General features: G+C 29.9%; 2 protein-coding genes across 3 annotated transcripts; both read left to right on the top strand.

Annotated features, from left to right (window-relative positions):
* The first annotated feature begins 6,121 nt into the window (after window positions 1-6,121).
* On the top strand, window positions 6,122-12,167 carry LOC129290372 (enoyl-[acyl-carrier-protein] reductase [NADH], chloroplastic-like). Of its 2 annotated transcripts, none has more exons than XM_054927127.1 (13): window positions 6,122-6,219; window positions 7,306-7,583; window positions 8,182-8,291; window positions 8,392-8,447; window positions 8,538-8,622; window positions 8,718-8,765; window positions 9,608-9,682; window positions 9,756-9,867; window positions 9,948-9,999; window positions 10,091-10,142; window positions 10,289-10,346; window positions 11,555-11,653; window positions 11,745-12,167. In XM_054927127.1, exons 2-13 carry the CDS (start codon window positions 7,307-7,309, stop codon window positions 11,897-11,899), a joined length of 1,179 nt encoding a protein of 392 aa, XP_054783102.1. In that variant the 5' UTR covers window positions 6,122-6,219; window position 7,306; the 3' UTR covers window positions 11,900-12,167. The 2 variants fall into 2 exon arrangements, with proteins under 2 accessions (XP_054783102.1, XP_054783101.1); XM_054927126.1 differs by having other exon boundaries at window positions 6,136-6,358.
* A 4,114-nt stretch (window positions 12,168-16,281) lies between these two features.
* On the top strand, window positions 16,282-21,873 carry LOC129291698 (signal recognition particle 9 kDa protein). The gene is made up of 5 exons (XM_054929183.1): window positions 16,282-16,407; window positions 17,818-17,973; window positions 18,227-18,295; window positions 20,146-20,239; window positions 21,477-21,873. Exons 2-5 carry the CDS (start codon window positions 17,902-17,904, stop codon window positions 21,551-21,553), a joined length of 312 nt encoding a protein of 103 aa, XP_054785158.1. The 5' UTR covers window positions 16,282-16,407; window positions 17,818-17,901; the 3' UTR covers window positions 21,554-21,873.

The raw sequence follows: 21,873 nt of genomic DNA on the forward strand, positions 1-21,873 counted from the left end.
TACTTATTTAATAAAGTATTTCACTTCAAAATAAATATAAAGTAATTCATTTATTATGATAAAATATCTTATATTTTTAATATTTAATTTTCAAAAAATGTGTTAAATGAAGGGGGTGTGTGTGTGTAAAATTATTTTGAGAAAGAAATGAGGGTATCTTTCACAAGTCATTGGGATAGAAAGATTTATTATTAATTACTTTTTTAATTTTATATCTCTACAATTTTTTCAATTACCGTTAACTAATAAGAGAGAAAGTGGAATAGAAATTTATTCAAAGAATAAAATAATAGAGAATAATATTTACATAATCATCACTAATATAACTTTATTTTTTTAAATATCTTATATTCTTCCTGATTTTTATTTAAAGACATTTCAATCATTTCATGTATTTTAAAAAAATTAGCTTTTTTCATCACATCATAATATTTTTATTTTTATTTTTAGGTTTAAATAATAACATAATTGTATTAAATACCTTTACATTAATTAATAAAAGATAAAATTAAAAAAAGTAATTTAACTAGTACAAAATATTTTACATTTTGAATTAAAAATTATTTGTAAAAATTTATTATAAAGAGGGCTAGAGAGAGTATTTTAGACTCTCAAATCACCTCAAAAAAAAAAATCTTATAAAATGGATCCGAGGGGTGGAGAAGTGGATAACATATACCTATTCTTGACAAGCTTTAGGAGATCCACCCCATCTAAAATTTTGTCTTTAAGAAATTAATAAAAAATTAAAATTAAATAAAATGCTGCGGTCCAAGCCATCATGAAAAAGTCAACCCTACTATTGCATATTCCCACAAAACCACCTACCTATATAAGTGCTTGTCTTTGCTCATGATGCATATACCTATATATAAGTGCCCGTCTACTTCAAAATTGCTATTGACAATTTTGGCTTTTTCTTGTGTCGGCCGGAATTTTGTGCTTGATTTATTTGATAAGTAAAATAATATTTTTATTTTAAATATAAGAACATTTTTAATCTAATTCATACCTAATAAAATAATTATTTATTTTTTAACTAACTCTATTTTTTTTATATTTACTCCTATTAAACATCATACACTAAATATAAAGTCATTATCAATAAGAGTAATTTTGAAAAAATAATGACTACAACTCAAAATATTAAAATGTCTTATATGTTTTAAAATCCAACACTTTAAAAAAATTTTTACATTTTTGAATGGAGGGAGTATCATTTTTCAAGAAAATCAAACTAGCCTCATAATTTGTTTACTTTCACTATTTTACAATTTTTCAATTAAATTTTATTTGATCTTAAATTTATTAAAAGCACTCTGTTTGAAACTAAAAAAATGTTTTTGTTGAGTTGTCCGTGGACCAATTTTCTCATCTAGAAGAACTCTTCTAATGTTTTTTAAATGATGAAGTAGGAAAAATTTCAGTAAATAATTATAAAATAAAAATACATATAAAAATTAATTTCCAAAGTTATTTTAAAATATTTAAATTATTAAATAGAATTTTATTTGGTGATTTCAAATTGAAAATAATATCTTCAATTGTAGATATTAAGACTAAACAGCAATGTTTCCTTAAAGTCTCCTTTTTCTTGATAAAGCTAATGCTACCTAGGCTCTAACATATACTTTAGCACATGGCTTCTGTCTTTAATATTGGATTTTATTTTTCTTTTATTCTATTACAATTTTAACTTTAGTCTAATCAATACGAAAATCATAAAAACTCTAAAAAAGCCAGTATATTTATAAAAATGGTAAGAAACTACACAATTTCTAAATCACGAACACTTAATAATTTAATTTATACTAGGCACCTTACAAAAAAGGCATGAACCCATTCTAATTGACTGATATAAAAAAATATAACTTTAAATTTTTATACTTTGCTCATTAGAAGTTTTTGTACTTTTTTTTTGTGTTTTAAATCCCACGTTTTTATTTTTTAGTGTTTTAGGTCCCTATACTTATTCATTTAGGGACCTAGAATATCAAAAATTAAAAACGTAGGGACTTATATTATCAAAATAAAAATGTATGGATTTAATATATCAAAAAAAAAATTGTAAGAACTTGTAATAAAAAGAAAACAAAGTATAAAAATTTAAAGTTATATTTTTTTAAATAATATTATAATATATCCGGAAAAAAAAGGTCTCCAGCATCCGTATGTGCATATTTTTTTGATGTGCTTAATAGAATATTAGCATTTTGTGAAATCAGTCCACTTTATGGAATTTAAAAAAAAGATGCAAAAAATTTTATTTTTACACAAAAAAAAAAAAAAAACGAAACTTTTTTTTTTTTTTTGGGCTCTCTGTGCCTAAAGGATTTGGTGAGCTCGATATGGGCTTCCATGGTTTGAACTGGTAGAAATGAGCCCTGTTGGAGGAATGTGCAAAGTAAAAACTTTTCATAGTATTTTATTTTTCGGCTCAACATTTCAAAGTATTCTTTTGTGAGAAAAAGAGTCCTAGTTAGTTGGGTGGTTCAACTAAGAGTGTGACATCTAATTGAGGCCAAATAATAATTCAATTTGAATTAATTACACTGCCAAATAATAAATAGTTTTTTTAATCTATAAGAAAGAAGCAAACTTTATTAAGAAACTACATAGAAAGATTAAAAGCACAAAGTCAATAACAAAGAAAAGCTATCCAGCAAGCTGATATGAGAAGAATCAAATTATCTTGGAAGAGAACCAAGTAAAGGTAAGGGTATGTGTTAAAAATGCTTCTAAACTTCTCGTCATTCAAACTCTCAAAGGAATAGATGGAGTATGAAGCAGAGTGTTGATTCCCATATGTATTGATAAACCATTACCTTTGAAAAAAACAATGAAAACTTGAAAGCAGCCTCTTTTTCTTGAACTAACTACTTAAGAGTGAATTCCTAAAACAATAGTAATGCAAGAAACAAAGCCAACAGCCAGTAGCATTGTATTATAGGCTTCTGAGTGGTTGCATGTTGTAGGATTATGAAGTTCGAAAGTATAACTATAAGTTACACCAGATTATACCTCTATATAGACGAATGGAGTTACTCAAATTCAATTCTTAATTCACAACTAATGCATCTCTAAGAGGACAAGTGGAAGAGATAAAAGAGCAGTGAAAGTTTTCTCTGTTTACCTTGTTAATATCTCTCCCATAGGAGATATAGTTTTCACTAGAATCGAAATAAGGGCCAGGCTTGAAAGGCTACTTGTTTAAGCTCAATTTTATAAGGGTTCGGACTTGAAAAAAATGATATTTTTTAAAAAAATCGAGTTTTTAAGCCTGGCCTTAATAGGCTCTGAAAAAACGGGTTCAGGCTCAAGCAGCCTTTTTAGGTCCGTTTTTATTTTTTTATTAAAAATAAAATATTTTTAATTTTTAAATTGAATTTAAACTTTAAAATATATATTTATACTTTAAAATTAGAATTTTTATTATTTATTTTTATTTTTAAATATTATAATTCATATTTTTAAAAATATATGAAATATTAAAATTGAAAATTTTAATTTTTAAAAATATAAAAATAATAATAAAGAGTTACGGACTTAGCCTCGAACCTTTTATATAAAGGTTGGACTTTAAAAAATAAAAAAAATTGAACTAAAGAGCTCGAGTCCTTAAGGGCTAAGCTCATATAGGTCGAGTCCATTCATTTTTTAACTCTAATTTTCACACAAAGTTGCTGAATAACTATCACGCATGAAAAATAATAAAGGCAACATGGAAATGCTAACACTTTAGCCATCCCTCTCATTACTCAAAACGAATTTGGGATATATTGTAGTCAAGAACCCTCATATTTTTCTCTTATTAACTTGACCTCTCAATGTACAATGTAGGCTTGGGCCAACAACATTGATTCATCAAGGGTGTACTTTATGTCAAAAACCATCAGTAAACTCAAAAGGCCAACAGGTTAATCATAGTTGTTATAATGAAGAACAAGGACGTCTTTTAAATTATTAATTCATAATAAAGAAAATTTGTTATTATTTAAATTAAATTTTAACATCACAGAAGAAATATACATTATACACTTCTCACATATACTTGAAATTAGACCAAAAGAAATCTGCACTCAATTAAATAATGTGTTATTTTGTCTTATTTTCCTAGTAAATAAATTAATGTGGTGAAACCATGTTTTGTATTCTTTATGGTATAATGTAACTTTTAATCCTTAAACTTTCTTTTCATTATCAATTTAATTCTTAAACTTTAATTCAATATAATTTAATTTCTTTATTGAACTAAGAAATCATAGGATCAAGTTGTATGAATCAAGAACTATATAGACCAAATTGTTCCAAGTTAATAAAGTATAGAAGCTGAGTTATTTGTGTTAAATTTTAAGAATTGAATTGATAATTAAAATAAGTTTAGAAACCAAAATTATACTTTTCTTTTCTTATTTTTCTGTTTATTTTTTGTCGTGGCTGCTCAACCCTTAGTACCACCATCCATACACATGCACACGTAAAATCTTCCAACTGTGAAATGATACAACTTAAAATGTAACAATATATTTGCACAAAAAACCAATAAATCTGTATTTTTTTAAAAAATTAAGTACATCAATGTATATAATAATTTTATAAAAAGTGTGATTTACAAGTTGTTTGCTAAATTCTTCGTAATGAACCTGACTCATTAATAAATATCAATCAAAAATTGCTAGAAGAAATTTGTATCAATCAAAGATTACTTATTGTTAAAACTCGAATAAATATTTGTTAATTCAGATTAGTCTTTTATCAACAAATATTTATTGTAGTTTTAATAATAACTTATTTTAAATTAATAACAATTAATTGGGTTTTGACAACACCTAGTTTTTGATTAATATAAATTTCCTCCAATAATTATTGATTGATAGTTTTCTCAAAAAGTTACCATTTGTTTCATCAAATTTAAAAGGATTAAAGGCATTTTTGCTCTTCAACTATTTGATCAAGAGAATTTAATATCCTAAATTTATATATAATGTAATTTTTCATTTAATATTTAAAAATAATACACTAGGCACTATTATTAAAAAAATTAACTTTGTTCATTGATTAAAATATTACAAAAAAAGGATGATAAAAATTATATAAAAGAATCTGAAAAATACACATATATGCCCTATAAAAAATTATTATGAATTAAGTGTTTAAAATAGCATGATAATTTATAATTCTTCCTCCAAATTTTATAAATCCTCCTTTAAAAACTTACAACTAGTCTAAAAAATGTGTTCATTTACAGTATTTGTAGGAAGACTAATAAATTATCATATTATTTTAGGATCTTAATCAAAATGAATTTTCTTATAGAGTAATTATTTGTAATTTTATGTGTCCTTTTGTATAATTTTAGAGATCTTTTATTTATAATTTTTTGAATGAACTAATGGTCAAAATTAATCTTTTCAAAGGCAGGATATCTAGTGTACCATTGTTGAATCTTGAAAAGAAAATTACACCATATGTAAATTTAGGACATCATACACTTTTAAGCAAATAGTTTAGAGGCAAAACTATTTTTTAACTTAATTTTAAAACTTTGTATCATTGGATTACATGTACTATTCTCTTCTTTCTTATCATATCTTCAAGTTAAGCTGTCCACTTTCATTTCAAAATTTCAATTATTTATTTATTAGAAAAAATTTACTCCATCCATCTAAAATTATAAAATATTTTTAGGAGAGATTCAATATTCTAAAATATAAAACATTTTGATAAAAATAAAATTTTATTAATCATATTTTTTTAATATTATCTTTCACAGATATTCTCTCTCTTTAATATTTTATTATAAATGGAGTATTAAATGAAGAATATTTTTAAAGGTTTATATTTTTGTTTTAAAAAAGGAAAGTTGTAAAATGTATTTAATAAGTTTTACTAGAATAAATAATTTTATTTAAAAATATCTTATAAATTGAGACATAGTTATTAGTATATTATTGTACATTAAGTGATTATCTTTCTTTAAAAATTTTCCTGCATTTGCAATTTGCATCTATTTAAAAGTAGAAAACAAAAACACAAGTTCGTTCAAAAAACAAAAAAACAAAAAACAAAAACACAAGTCGTTTCACGTGAAATGCACGTGCATTTCCACCAGCTTGGAGCACTGAATTCTGGTTCGAGTTCGATACTTGCGAGGAGTGTCTCCAACTGCTCTGAGCCGCCTCGTAAAACACAGCATTGTTTTCATCGCCATCATCATAGGCAAGGCCATTCTTCTCCTTTTTCCTGAAGCTACCTCTGAACTGTTATATAAACAAAATACACAGAGACTTGCTTTTTCAATTTTTTACTTGGAACTCCTCAAATTTCTCTCTGCATTGGCCGTTTTCGTAGCTCACAGGTAAATCCAGTCTTCCCCCCCCCCTCTGTGTGTGTGTGTGTGCTTATTCCTGCCTTTTGTGTTGTTCAATAAGTGAGGATTTCTCTTGAAATGGATCTGGCATTGATTAGAAGCATTTTGTTTCGGAATAGTCCTACTGCTCCTGTGCCTCCATTACCATGGAGTTAAAATTTGGACATGCTTAGCAATTAGAAGCTTCGAGATCGAGATTAAATGACTTTATTTTCACACTGCTTCTGTTCTTGGTATTGCTTTTTGAGTATTAGATTAGCGTAATGTTACTGGCATTCTGAGAGTAATGTCTGATGGGATTTCCACAAGAGGAAACTGGTTGCGAAGAGCGATCGTTGAAATAATTCGGCTTTGTTTAACACTTTTCTGTCCAACATTTTGATCGCCGAGGAGAATCTATTTCTTTTATAATCCGATCATTTCGTATTACCTTTACCCTCGGACTTGGTCATCATTATTACGATACGCTCTCGTCTCAGATGCTTTTTAATTTTTTTTTTTTATGTAATAATGTCTCAATCAACCAACTATGTGCCTAATTCATAGTAATAATATGAACTATTGTATTAATTAAATGTGTGCGTGTTTCTCTATTACCTCTGTATTTCTTCTGAATTTCAGTATAAACCTACAAGTCTAGGTGATAAATTGGGGATCTGTTGTGATAATTTTAGTTATGAGCTTCCAGGTAAAAGATGAAACGTACTTAATGTTATAGTCACTATTTATAATTGAATAAATAGAATATTTTTTTAAATGATGAGCACTTAGGCCGCCTTTAATAATGTCCAACTTTTCATCAACATGAACTTATTTGGTATTTTCCATTTACATATAAGATATCTGTGAATATTTTTTAATGTATTTTTGTAAGGGTGCTAATATTAGTTTTCTGTGTACATCTAACTTCTCTGCTGCCAAATCGCATTCATCAGGATGGCGACAACGTCGGTTTCTAACTTGCAAGTTGCAATGTCAAGGTCCAGCATTCCTTCTTCACAAAAGCTTGCAAATGCAAGCGCTGCAGGTTTTAGTGTCAAGCCCAAGGCAAGATCTTGGAATGGACTTGCAAGTGTCCGTCATGTTGCATCAGTGCAACCTTTCCAGCATGGCCTTACATCGCGTTCCATAAAGTTTGACAAAATTGTAACAAAGGCAATTTCTGAGTCTAGTGAAAACAAGCCAGTCTCGGGATTGCCTATTGATTTGAAAGGTTATACTTCTTTTGCCCAAAACTCCTCCATGCCTATTTTGTTTTAATCCATATTTTTTCTCAAAAGTGAGATAAGGCTTGTTGTTGCACATTTTTGCTCATACACTTGATGTATGTCTACTGAATTGGCGGTTCAACTCTAAATTCTTGCTGTTGATACTCAGTTATATTACTACTATCTTGGCCATATGATTCTTGTATTGTCTTAACCAGCAACACAACTTCTTTTCCCCCTTTCCACATGTTTATTCATCCCAGAACAAACTCTACTGAGCATTGACATACTATTTCCGAATCCTTTGAAGGGTTTAAAACATTATTTGACCACCCAGTAACTCAGATCTAAATTGTATTAGCTAAAGGGAGACCTTGCACCTGAGGTTCATGAATTATACGAATTGCAAGTTATGTCTTTCACCTTTTCATACGAATTCATTATTAGTAAATCTTCATTTTGTTATGTTGACTTTTCCTAAATCTCTTTGGCTGTTATCTAATATTTGCTGTCAATCACCACAAGCTTGCTGGCAGTTCTCTTTTTTAGTAATCTCTGAATAGGAACAATCTGTACTTTCACTGAAAGTAAGATGCTGTGTAGGTAAAAGGGCTTTCATTGCTGGTGTGGCTGATGACAATGGATATGGTTGGGCAATAGCAAAATCTCTTGCAGCAGCTGGAGCTGAAATTCTTGTTGGTACCTGGGTACCTGTAAGTAGATCTGCAGAATCTCAGGGTTGTCTGTCTGTGCCCTGAGTTTTCTTATCCATGCAGAATGATGCAGGAACTAACTTTGGACCTTTCTGTGTAGGCTCTAAATATTTTTGAGTCCAGCCTTCGACGTGGAAAATTTGATGAGTCACGAATGTATAACTTTAGTTTCTGCCATTTAGTTTATTTATTTGAGTGGTTATGTTATCTGCGTGTACTTTGCTAACAGGAAAATCCCAATTTCAGATTACCAGATGGTTCACTGATGAAGATCACTAAAGTTTATCCCATGGATGCAGTTTACGACAGTCCTGAGGATGTTCCAGAAGATGTAAGGGAGAAATGCACAAGATTTTCTTTTCCGAAAGACTCAAAAATGCATCCATAGACATGGATATATGTAACTCATAACAACATTTTCTGTAGGTTAAAACAAACAAGCGCTATGCTGGATCCAGTAACTGGACTGTCCAGGTATGGATTTATCATTGTTACCTAAATCTTTTACACTTGAAGAATTCCTTTCAATTATCGAAGTTAATTAAATTTGTCTCTCAAGTAATTTGCGCTTTAGTATTGTCCAAGGCTTTGAATTTATCAGCATTCTTGTCAACTTTATTTAGATGCAATTATTTTTAACTAGTAAGTGTTTATTCAATGCCATAAATGCTAAAATATGATTCCTTTGTGCTTTTTCTATCGGACTTAAGAAAAGAGCTCACTGGATACAACTATGCTGCTTTTAGCTTACTGTAATTTAAACATACAATAATAAGCCTAAAGCAGTAATTATTTAAGTCTATTTTAAGATATGTAGAGTTTAAGAAATGACTTATCTGAAAAACTTATTGTGAAAGCTAGTTTTCACTTGTAGTTGTAAGTTTGTAACTTCTATTTTTCAAAGGATATTTAATTAAAAATGAAGTGCAACTTACCAGAGTACGCCTATACCATTCAGAAATTTTAAAATTATTCACTTATAACTCTGCATAAGATGATATTCTATCACTTATGTCAACAGTAATCTCATTACTGCTTTTGGACAGTATTGTTTCAAATTCAAGTTTAAGGACTAACTAAAACATCAGTGATCAGTGCTTGTGGGAGAAAACTAAAGCTTGTTGTAAGTTTGGAGGTGGAAAGACCAACTGTGGTCCTTTCTCTTGTAAATTGTAAGTTCATGGAACGTATTGGCTATATTTCTGCGGAGACACAGGGAGCCAGTCTGAGGTCATATATGAAGATGTTGATGCCAGGTTTATCTTCAGAACTATACCACACAATCTGTCTGAAAAAGGACTTGCTTGAACTTGCAGGAAGTAGTCGAATCTGTTAAGAAGGACTTTGGAACCATTGACATCCTTGTACACTCACTTGCCAATGGACCAGAGGTATGGTAAATTCAATTGCAAAGTTTCCCTCTGCCCTCTCCCGTTGGCTAACAAGCAGTCAACTATGTTGCAGGTCACCAAACCATTGTTAGAGACATCTCGGAATGGATATCTTGCTGCATTATCCGCATCTAGTTACTCATATGTTTCTTTACTCAAGCATTTTCTTCCAATTATTAACCCAGGCATGTTTATTGATAGCCTACCTTTATGTTGTTTCCTTCATCGTTTTATTCTTTTCCTCACCTTCCTTCTTTGGTTATAGGTGGTTCTTCAATTTCTCTTACATATATTGCTTCAGAGAGGGTTATTCCTGGGTGGGTCTGATTATGCCTTGGAGACTTGCATACTTTTTGTCATAAAATAACTTGTCCAGATTGACAGCTTTTTGCACCTACTTAAATGCAGATATGGTGGTGGTATGAGTTCTGCAAAAGCTGCTTTGGAAAGTGACACAAGAGTGAGTTTTCAATGTTTCTCTAATTCTAGCCTGTTAATGCATGACTCACATAGATATGCTACTATCTTAGTAGCACTCTTCACTCAATCTTGCTCATCCTTAGGCCCTTGCCTTAGAATGCTTGCATTAATTTTCCATATTTTCAGGTGCTTGCTTTTGAAGCTGGTAGGAAGAAAAGAATTAGAGTCAACACAATATCTGCTGGTAAAAATTTTTGCATGTTTCATTAAATTTTTTTCAGGTCTGCTTTACTTTCCTCCCTTTAAAGGGTTAACCAGCTCAAGATTTTAACATGCTCTTGAACTTGTTATTCTGATGCCAGTGGGAGTTGGGTATCTTACTGTTTGAAATCTAGCCAAAATTTAAAAGACAAGAAAAAATTGTAGAGGACTCCTTTACACAATGGATAATCAAGATTCTCTAGATGTTCTTTTTACATGTGACAGGGTCTTGCGTTCAGGTATACATCATTAGGGGTCATTTAGATACTTGTATTTGCCAGATAGATATATTATATTTCGTCTAGTTTTCTGCTAAAGTGGGTACAATAACTGTTATAATTAATAATATACTATTGATGATTAATGACAGTTAGGTCAACTAGAAGGGATTCGGTTCCCTTTAAACAAGTTCAATTATTCAAATTTTGTGAGTGAAAAAGAATTAAAATGTGAAAGCTATATCCAATTAGATCTAACAATTATCAAATTTGACATGATAGTATTAGATATGAAATAATTTTGATGAGCATTTACTTAAATTAACTTTTTGCGATGAAGTGACTTTTGACAAAACATTAAGGCTTGGTTTGGATGAAGGGAAAAGTGGGAAGAAAGTAGGGAGGAGAAAAAAAATTTAGGGAGAATTACATTGAAGTCCCACATAAAAAAATTAATTATTATAAGATTTATTAACAACTGAACTAAGGCAATTGACATCGCATTGTTAATTGACCTTGTAGTAATTAATTTTCTTGTATGAGATCAGTATATATTTCTTTCAAAAAAACTAGGGAGGAAAATTTCCTAAAATAGTAAATTTGTATACTACTTTTGGAAGTTTTCCTTCCTAGTTCTCTTCCTCCCATTTTTCTACCCATCTAAGCCAAGGGTAAAGCTCAATAACCAAGTGGTTAGAATTTTGATCCTCATTACCTTTTATTCTTTCTAATTATAGCTGATTCTTAATCCAAATTATCTTGGGCTTATATTTTCTTTACACATCAAGCCCAAAGAGTTTTCATGTGTGAATATGTTAAATATTATAATAAAAAGTAGTACTTATACATCAGTCTTACAGAACATGATATCCAAGAACTGCGCATTTTCCATTAATCTTTGGGGCCTAAGTACTTCATACAATATTGTTGCTCCTGCTCTTGATTGAATTTAATGGTTGTTTTTCCCCTTTAGGTCCTCTCAGAAGCCGTGCAGCAAAAGCAATCGGATTCATTGACATGATGATTGATTATTCACTAGCCAATGCACCTTTGCAGAAAGAGCTGACAGCTGGTAACATTTCCCTCAAGATTCTTCCTTCTTATAATGCGCCTTTCCCATTTCATCTCTCCGACATTAACAAGTTCTAAGCTGAATTTAACAGAGGAGGTGGGCAATGCAGCCGCTTTCCTGTCATCGCCGCTGGCGTCTGCCATCACCGGCGCTGTTTTATATGTTGACAATGGATTGAACGCCATGGGGGTGGGAGTTGACAGCCCAATATTTAAAGATCTCGACATTCCAAAGGGCCAGCATTGATGAGTTTATTGGTACCTTAAGTAGCTTTTAGCAAAATGATGTTAGACTTATTGCCTTACCTCCCAATTCACCATTTGTTGCAGTTTACCTTTAGAATGATGCCGTCACAATGTTTTCCTTTTCCCACGTTGAGTGACTTACCTTTACCTATTAATTGAGTTCACGATGGGTGTAAGGCTACTATTATGTGATGTGAGGATGTTTACATATTATCTTTGAATTGTTATCTTTCCCGTGAAATTTCAAGGTAATTTTTTTTCCTTGATCAGCGAGTGTTTTAACTTCTAAGAGAACCTGCACCTTTTTTTTTTTAAATATTGCTCACAGGCATCCTCTTATTAAAAGACATTATGTTCGAGACACGATCACACACTAAATGTATGTTTAGCTTTTAGTTTATCAAAAATTTATTTGTTGAAAGTTCATTTGACAAAAAATCAGTTCAGTAAAAATAAGTTGTAATAAAATTTATATTTGAATACTTTTTTTTTCAAAAGTCTGTTTGGTAAACTAAAAATTGTTTGAATTAATGATGATTTGTACTTTTCAAGTGTGCTTTTGAATATATAATGACTAAGAAAGACATTGATTTACAATGATTTATAATTTTTGTTATAAAAATATACTCCTTCCGTCTCAAATTACAAAACACTTTTAAAGAAGTTTCTCTGTCCCAAATTATAAGGCATTTTGAGTAAATTAAATTTCATTAAATGTATCAATTTTAATATTATCCTTTCTTCCTCTACAATTAATTTTCATTCCTTTTCTTTTCAATATATTAAATGATAGATATTTTTAAAAAATTTATATTTTTATTTTGAAAAATAAGGTTGTTAAATGTATTTAATGAGGTTGATTGATACGTAAGATTTTGTCTAAAAGCGTCTTAATTTGGGACGGAGGGAGTAATATATTTAAAAATGTCTAAAAAAATGTGAAAAAATTAAAATAACATAAAATTTAAGATGTTAAATAATAAGAATAAAAAATATGAAGTTTAATATGTTGGAAAAAATATGTAATAAATAGTTCAACATTCATTACCGAATGAGGGATCATTGAGGGTGAGGAGAGGGAGCCAGGAGGAGTTCAGTTAGGGGAATGACAAACGACGCTTAAAAAGTAGAGATGAAAGAGAATCTAAGGATTGTGAAGTGAACTCATGCAAAGAAAGCCAAAAAATTCAAGGATAACATAGCCAATTAAAAAGGTAGATACAAATTTATTACCCTTGTTAAATGCTCAACCCACATCTAACTCATCTGAAATCCAACTCAAGATAAAGTTTCAAAATTTACTTTCAATCTTCATTTCAATCCACATCTTAAAAGTCATTTTGCTCAATTAAAAATTTTCCAAACAACTTTTCAAAAAAACTTCAAAGTACTTTCCAAATGCTAAAAGCTGTTTACCTAAATGCACCCTAAATGTGAGTATTTTTTTCAATGAGTATTCAAACTTTGGTTCGTTATATCATGAGAGACTAGCTCCTGCTGTTCTGCTCTGTTCCTATTGGTTCTTTATATTTTAATCATTAATGGAAAAGGGAAATTAGATCTGGTAACGGGATTAATACATTTACCTTTGACTGTTTAACATATACTTAAATGCTTTAGAATTGCGTTTTTAATAAGTTGATAGGGTTATTTAATTTGGGTATTTTTCGAAGAAAAGGCATGATTTATTTTTAATGATAATTATTGTCCTATATTGGCAGAAATCTTGGGCCAATATGTATATAGGCAGAAATATGTTTTTGCCTTAAAAAATTCAGATCATTGTCAATTTCAACTTAAATATTTACTGAAATTCGTTGGCCAAAAAAATATTTACTAAAAAGTTAATGTCATCCAAAACCTACATTTCAATAATTAGATTAAAATCGATGGTGTATCTTTCATTAGTAATGCAGTTAAAATTGATTGGATTTAATTGATTCAACTAATGAATTGGAAAATTAAGTTCTATTAATTTTGATGGGGTCCTATTTCTCGTCCAATTTAACAGTCTAAAAATGGGGAAAGAATTGATTAAAAAATTGATAAAATCATCAAGATCTGGTCAGAATTAATAAAATTAGTCAATAAATGATAAAAACTTAATTATCTTTATTTTTATAAAATATTTTTGTATATGAAGTTGAAATATATCAATTTGACTAGGATCAATTCAAACACAATCATCTATTAATGAACTTGAACTCATTTATAAAAATGTAATCTAAATCAAATTTTCATAAAATTATTTGTTTAATCTTATGAATTAATATTTTAAATGATTAAAATTATAAAAAATAAATTGTTAAATTTAGAGACTGACCTGCACTGAGTTAGAATTCAAAAATTGGATTTCAATTGCATCAAAACTATAGTAATTGAACTGCATCCAGTTAAAATGTATAGCCTCAGTTATAAATAAGTTTCGACCAAGTTATTAATTTTCATCTTCCATTCCCCAAACCCATCACCAAAATATTAAATTAGAAAAATAACAGAAAAATACTTTGTAATATGCAATTGAGGTCTTGCAAAATATAAAAATTCCTCTTAAGTTCCTTGAGATTTTTTAACATTAATACCTTTTGTGAAAATGATTACAATGCTCCCAAATTAAAATAAAAAGAGAAACGAGGTAGGGCAGAACTTGTTATTTGCTATTATATTTTAGTCATTGCGAGAGAAAAAATAATCATTATTTAAATTAAAATAGTCGTCAATATTTATAACACTTAGACTTCAATGATTGAAAATTTTGCAAATGAAAAGTTGTGATTACTTATTTTGTTTTAGTCATTGTCAGAAACAAGACAATCAATACTTAAATTAAAATAGTCACTATTACAACACTTAGACTTTAATTATTAAAAAATTTGCAAATGAAATTTGTCATTTATTATCTTGTTTTAGTCATTATTAAAAGAAAAATGATAATTACTTAAACATCACTTTTCTTTTTTATTTTAAATTCAGAGCATTATAATCATTTCACAAATAACATTAATATCAGAAAGGTCTCAAGAAATTTAAAAAGAATTATCATATTTCATGGAACCTCATTAACATTGGCATATTTCAAGGAATTTTTTTTGTCATTTTTCCTATAAAATTTCTATTATTGTGTTAGTATATTTGTAAAAGGTCAAATGTTTAGTATATTTGGATATCATATAAATATTTGCAAAATAATAGATATTTTTATTACTCATATACACACATACATACTCTATCTATTAAAAAATATAAGTTATTTTTGACTAAATCTCACTCTTAGTAAAGTAGTTAATTATTTTTAAAATAATATTATCTTTTTATATTTACTTTTATTTAATAGGGTTGTTTACTTTAAACTAAATATTAAGTGATTTATTCATTATGGACACTTTAAAAAAACATATTATTTATAGCTTGAAACTCTAAAAATGATTTTTATTTTTAAACATCTCAATCCTAAAAAAATATTTTACATTTTCAGAAGGAGGGAGTATATATTTTAAATTATTATCTTCTCAATTTATACGTATTTTGCATTTGCATTAATATAAAATTGTGAGTTAGAATATATTTTCATCGGCTGTACTTTTTTTTCTTTTTGAAATAGCATTTTGGTTTTTGTTAAGTTAAATGGCAAATTAATTATTAAACTATAGATCCGGAAGCTTCTAAGACTCTAAATTTGTTTTTAATCCAATATTCTTTCTCAACTTTTTAAAATAATACAATATTACCTTCACCATTAACAAATATTAATTTTGACCCATAGTTGATAAAAAAAATTACTAAAAATGTCTTCAAAAATTACTGAAAAGAACCAAGAAATTTTTTGTGTTTTCCTTGGTTATTTTCTTAAATTTTTTTGACCCCTTATTTATAATTTTTGAGTCATTTTTTATAATTGTTTAAGTTCTTTTTTATAATTTTTCATTAAATTAATGGTCATAGTCAAATTTTGTTAACAGTAAACTGGCATTACTTAATTTTTAAAAGTTAAAAAAGAATATAAAAAATAGTTTAAATCTCAGATACTTGTAAATTTATAGTTTAAAAATAAAATTATTATTTAATTTGAATTTATTTGATCTATGTTTGGAATGTATTTTTACGAACAAATTATTGTTTCTTGCATATTTTGGAAAATGCAAATTCAAAACCAAACATGTTCTAAGATCCAGTTTAATTACTTGAAAAAATTTTGGAAAGAAAGTAAAAAAAAAATATTTAAAAGTATATTTGATATATTTAAATTTAAAAATTTAAATAAATTTCTTATAAAAATCTCAGGAATTTTCAATATTATTTTACACTCCATAGATGAGGTAATTATTTTTGTTTAAGTGATTAATTTTCGACCATTGCTAAATTTCCCTTAAAATTAGTTATAACCCTGAGTCTCGACTGAACCCCATCTCGTGGGTAGCGGACTAACTTCTCTTCGTCGACGAACAAGCATTCCACCCTCTGTCCGACGCCATCCACCGTTGTCAGCCCTGTGTGCTTGTTCTCGGTCCGGTGAGACTGATTTGTTCAATCTGGCTTTGAATCTATATTTGGATTTGTTCCTTGCGTGGTTGTTCTTGCTTTGTTTTACATTTTTCACTTTAATTTGGCTTTGAATCTGGTCGTGTAATCTTTTGAACATTGACGGTTTTGAATTTGGGAATATTTTCAGATTGAGATAAAAAATTTTTGGTACTAGTTTTTGCTTGAATGGTGTGTAATTGGCTATTACTGGCGACTTGTATGATTTACATCGTGTTGTTTTGCAATGTTGAATTTGTTGTGTAGTGGCATTCTGTTTATTAATCTTTTTATATTATCATCAATTTAGAAAATTCTCAAGGTATTTGTGATTTATATGATCTTGTAAATGACTTGGCTAAAGTTGTGTCAAAGCATCTGGAACAACAACTATGCATGTTTCAAAGATTTCAATTTAGGTCCGCCTATGGATATGAGTGAGATTTTTATGAAATTGGCGTCAGCACTTGGTATTATTCATGCTAAGCGGTAAATGTGAACTTGTCACTTGCTGATTTGGAGGTTGCGGAAACTGTAAGCGAGCGAAGTTTAGATAATTTGCAGAAGTCGCTGCTAAAGAAATGCTATTATCATTATGATTAATCATGTACACTGAGTATGTGGTGATGGAAATATGTTTCTTGTTGCTATATCGCATATTTTTACAAAGTGTGACTCAATGAGTGTTGCTTTAATACTAATAGAAGACTGTGAATCACTATATCTTTGCTTAGTACCCTCTGGCGACAGGTGAATTTTCTCTGTTGCTTTTTAATGACAATAAATATGATGAATTTTGATAATAAATTATTTTAATCTGTTGATTGGTGCATCCAAAATCAATTTTCTTACTTCAAGTGAAATTTCGTTAAAAGAAGAAAGAAATAAGAGAGACATATAAACCAAGTAACCATTTTAAAACAACAGAAGCCCAAAGAAAGAAGATCTAAAAAAGTAAAGATAAAAATCCTAATTCGAAGCAGATCTCTAGTCCTACTGCAATTCCATTAGTTAGATCCCTGAAGAATGCGTGCCATGAAATTTGAGATGTCAAGAAAATCACCCTATCTCACAAGACCTATGAATAGCAATTCATTTGATAGTAACAAATCCATGTCATATGCATGGCACCCCTTTTATTGAAAAGAAACAGCGAAGTAATAATGCCCTGATCTGAGCATCTTAAATCTTGCAAAATTAAGTTCCATGGATGAGGCTTACTGCTTGCAGCATTTTCCGCACTTATTTTCCCAAAGCATGACTCCACTGAGGGGAGCTGAGTAGATGAGGGGCAAGGATAATGGAATCTATTGGACCAACTTCAATATTTAGTTGTGACAACTAACAACATAAAATCCTGCTGATAAATCACTAATTCATCTGTTTTCTCATGATTCAAAGGTGATCTCTCTTGACTAGAGCTTCAAACCTTCAAAAGGCTATTGAAAGCCTTGAATCGAGATCGCTCCTTTACTGTCTGGTGCAATGGTTTATATTAGCGCATGGGATGAGTTTGTTGAGCGATCCATTCAGTTGTTCCGGGCAGATCCTGAATCTGTAATGTCCTCTTTCTTTTATTTTGATATAAAAAAGTAGTAGAAACTGTTGGGTAAAAAGGTTGAGACTCTTATGTTTTCTACAATCTCTGCATGAGACAATTTTACTTGTTAACCTAAGTTTCCTTTACTTGATTAATTTTCAAGATATTAATTTGTATATAACCCACACATGCGTGCACAAGTGTTAGTATTTAGGCTCCTATTCTTCAAGTTGCTTATCTTATTTGTTTTACTAAAATTTTTGGGTGTAGACGCGGTATGTCATGAAGTACAGACATTGTGACGGCAAGTTGGTACTTAAAGTTACTGATAATCGTGAGGTAGTATTTCTTATGTTTCTGTTTTTAAAAATTATGTTCTATCCAATGCTGTTGCCTTGTTATGCACTCAATCCTGGATGTGATAGTCTGAGATCAATAGTCTGTATGCACCTAAAATTATGATAATTTTTCATATCCATATAGTTGTCCTGCTGAATGATGTTGGCTTTTGAGTTAAAATTAAGTGAGTATTGATGTACATAAAATTTATGATTTCCCCTATAATATAATTGGCCGAATGAAAATACTGATGGTTGAGTTGTGAGTTACTTGCGACTGTTCTACTTTAATTTGACTATACAATTTTATTCGCAACTGATGGAAATGGAATGAAGACAATCAAGTTAGTTGCTTCTTATCTTTGGATCATTTATGTCTTTTAGTAAATTCTTTTTTTTTTCTTCCAATTTTCCCCAAAAAATTATGTCAACTGTATTACTATGTAAGATGATGTAGATTGGGTATAGGGTTTTAATCCTTTTTTATGAGATCTTACCATTATACTTTACTCCTTTTCTTAGGAATGTATTTGAGATCACTCTTTGATATACAAACTTGTTGTTCTTCTAGCTTTACTTGGTATTTGATTGATTACTTAAGATATTTCTTTTGCCACAAGAAAAATAAAAAGAATGAAGAGATGAATTGGTCTTTGATTACTTGGTCATCTGATTTGAAAATGCTTTTAGTTCAAGATGCTGATGGAAGGCCTTATTTGGCACTGATTAAATAGAGGGAATGTTTGGCATGCTTATTCAAAATAAGGAAAAAGAAGTAGTACCTGGGAATTCACGACTGACTAAAACTTTCACAATTTCCCTGTGTGTCATCTTTTAGACCAATGAAGTTACAAAGATTGTGATGAGGCTGGAAACTTGTGTTGGAAATTTTCAGTTGATGCATCTGCTCAGGAATATCATTAATGAAAACAACGAGCTTAATTTGTTGCTCAAAACTTATTAAGAGAAAAGAATTTAGGATACCAAAATATATTGCCATATTGCATATAGCCACATAGTAATAATACAGTAAAATTTGGTAGCCTTTGGTCTTTGCTTGTTAAAGCTGTATATTTAAGATGATGCTTGCTAGAGTTCATTCTCACAAGTATCTTGAATAATTTTGCATGCTTTTGTGGCCATTACTTCTTTTGAGCATTTTTTGTCACTTTAATATTGGTAAATAATATTTCAAGTGCTTGGGCGTTGCTAAACTTTAAGTTTTAATCGCAGGAGCAGGATCTTATTTTAGTTTAGTTGGCTATTCCCTTGAAGTATTTTTTAAATTTATCCAAATATTTTATTTAAAATATGAGGTGTTACATTTTATTGGTGGACTAAATATGCTCATACTACGGGCGGTACAATGTTTAGGAATCTCCAAAGTCTTATTTTGGAAGCAACACATTTTACGTGTGCGCCATATATCTTTACAGACTTTTTGGCACTGCAAAAGGGTTGCTAAGGGATGACAAGTGGTAGTTGTCTGATTATTTATGGTGGCATATTCTTTACTGTTAAGGTAGCAAAGGACACTCTTTTGCAACGAGACCATTTTAACAAGGGGTCTTGCTCTGCACATGTTAGACAGGACGATCTCAATTCATTGAGTTTTGGTTGAAACAATTTGCCAAAATCGGACTCCTAGAATCCATGAAATTTGTATGGCTTTACTTACTCTGGCCATTTGAAAGTAGAATATCACCTTTGTTGCTTACATTATATGATGAACTATGAGGCGGCTAGATAATAATCATTGCCTTTGCTGATAACTCATGGATTAAGTTCTCTACTAGCTTTTCTGGTCAGTTTAAACATGTGCTAAAGGTGAATTATTGTTCTTTCCATCAGTGTCTGAAGTTTAAGACAGATCAGGCGCAAGAAGCCAAGAAGATGGAAAAACTTAATAATATATTCTTTGCTTTGATGGCTCGCGGTCCTGATGGTATGTTTTACATTGAGCTTCTTTTAATTTTGTTGCATTTGAAGTTTGGAGAAGCTATAACTCATTTTCCTGAATACGTAAGAGTAAGATCGGTCAAGGCATATTTTTCTTTTGTATATGTGATGTGGGACCAATAGAAGAAAAAGTGAGATGGCGGGAGAACTAAGGAGATTGAGGGAGATATAGGAAGAAAGAATTGGAAAGGGGGAAAACATAAAGATAGAAGGAGGAGGAGGAAGATTGAGAGAGAATGAATTTCTGATATTTTATTTGATAGCCAAGCGCCTTGTATACGAGGGTTTATAAAGGAAACCGAATGTACATGTTTAAAACAAAAGGAAATCATAATAAAGAGTAGGGAAATGATATTTAAGGATCTTATAGGAATATTAATTACAATTAATGACTCAAAAATTGTGAAATTTCAGGAAAAAAGACCATAGTCTTCAGTTGGAATTAAGATTTTTTTTGATTGAATTTCTCAATGCTCATTTCCATATTTTCATTACTCTTCTTCACATTTTCGGTACTCATATTTTCAATAGTCATGTCAAATGTTTTTAATACTTGTCTTCTATGTTTTCAATGCTGAAAAATACTTATCTTTCATTCTTTTCAATGCTGAAATCATTGAAGATGAGTATTGAAAACCTTTAAGGTGACTACTGAACAAACAAAATACCGCGGCATATTGAAAATACTAATGATGAATATTGAAAGTGTAGATGAGTACTGAAAAATTTCAATAAGAAAATTTTTAATTTCAATTAAGAACCATGATCTTTTATGAAATTTCATAATTTTAGATTCCTTAATTGTAATGAATCTTCTTAGAAGGTCCTTAAATGTCATTTTTCCTAAAGGGTATCCCTAACCTAAACTTTTATTATTTCTGATTTTCAAATATTTAGGCACGCGACTGTTGACCATAATACTCTGCCCCCATTCTTCAAAATGGTTTGAAACTGCTCGGTATATGCCGAGAATTACCGAACACCTTACAATGCTTTATTTGAAGATGTTTCAAACATTCTGGTTTAGGCGGGTTTCATAAAATGTTGCTCAAATGTTATCATGTAAGATTCAAATACTGAAGCAGTAATTACTTGGAACTGCAAACTAGTCCTGCTTGATAGGATAGCATGACAAAAACTCTGTTGTTCTATTGTTCAATTTATTTACTGACAAGAAATGTTGCCCTTGGTTGTACTTTGTGGGACCCATTAATTTTATGCAGTGGATATATCAGAAGTCACTGGGAAAGATCAAATGGATGCACAACCCACCAAGAAAGGAAGAGGGAGGAGGCAATGACTTTGGCTTTTTTTCACATCGATATGATATTTTATGAATCGCAGGACCTTTGTATGATCTTGAATAGTTTTCTATTTTTGGCCCAAAAAAAAAAAAGAATACTTTTCTATTTGCCCCCACCAGTCTTGGCTCTCACAAATCTTGATTGTGGACGTCAATCAAAATTCATTGCAAATCCCATTTTGCTTTCAATGCCCGCCTTAAGTTGGTTGATTCATGCATGCTGCGGTATTTGAATCCTTGCTTTGACTATGTGGCTTTTATGTGCTTGAGGTCTGCTTCTCTATCAAAGCATAGCTTATAAAGGCGAATTCTGAGCT

The sequence above is a fragment of the Prosopis cineraria genome, unplaced genomic scaffold (assembly GCF_029017545.1).
Source record: "Prosopis cineraria cultivar Desert tree isolate PC_DT_omini unplaced genomic scaffold, ASM2901754v1 PC13, whole genome shotgun sequence".
NCBI lineage: Eukaryota > Viridiplantae > Streptophyta > Magnoliopsida > Fabales > Fabaceae > Prosopis > Prosopis cineraria.

Coding starts and splice junctions, on each gene's coding strand:
- LOC129290372 (XM_054927127.1), top strand. CDS start 7,307: ATGGCGACAACGTCGGTTTCTAACTTGCAAGTTGCAATGTCAAGGTCC. Junction 8,448..8,537: donor AAATTTGATGAGTCACGAAT/GTATAACTTTAG, acceptor TCCCAATTTCAG/ATTACCAGATGGTTCACTGA. Junction 9,868..9,947: donor TCTTCCAATTATTAACCCAG/GCATGTTTATTG, acceptor CTTTGGTTATAG/GTGGTTCTTCAATTTCTCTT.
- LOC129291698 (XM_054929183.1), top strand. CDS start 17,902: ATGGTTTATATTAGCGCATGGGATGAGTTTGTTGAGCGATCCATTCAG. Junction 17,974..18,226: donor TCCGGGCAGATCCTGAATCT/GTAATGTCCTCT, acceptor TTTTGGGTGTAG/ACGCGGTATGTCATGAAGTA. Junction 20,240..21,476: donor GATGGCTCGCGGTCCTGATG/GTATGTTTTACA, acceptor AATTTTATGCAG/TGGATATATCAGAAGTCACT.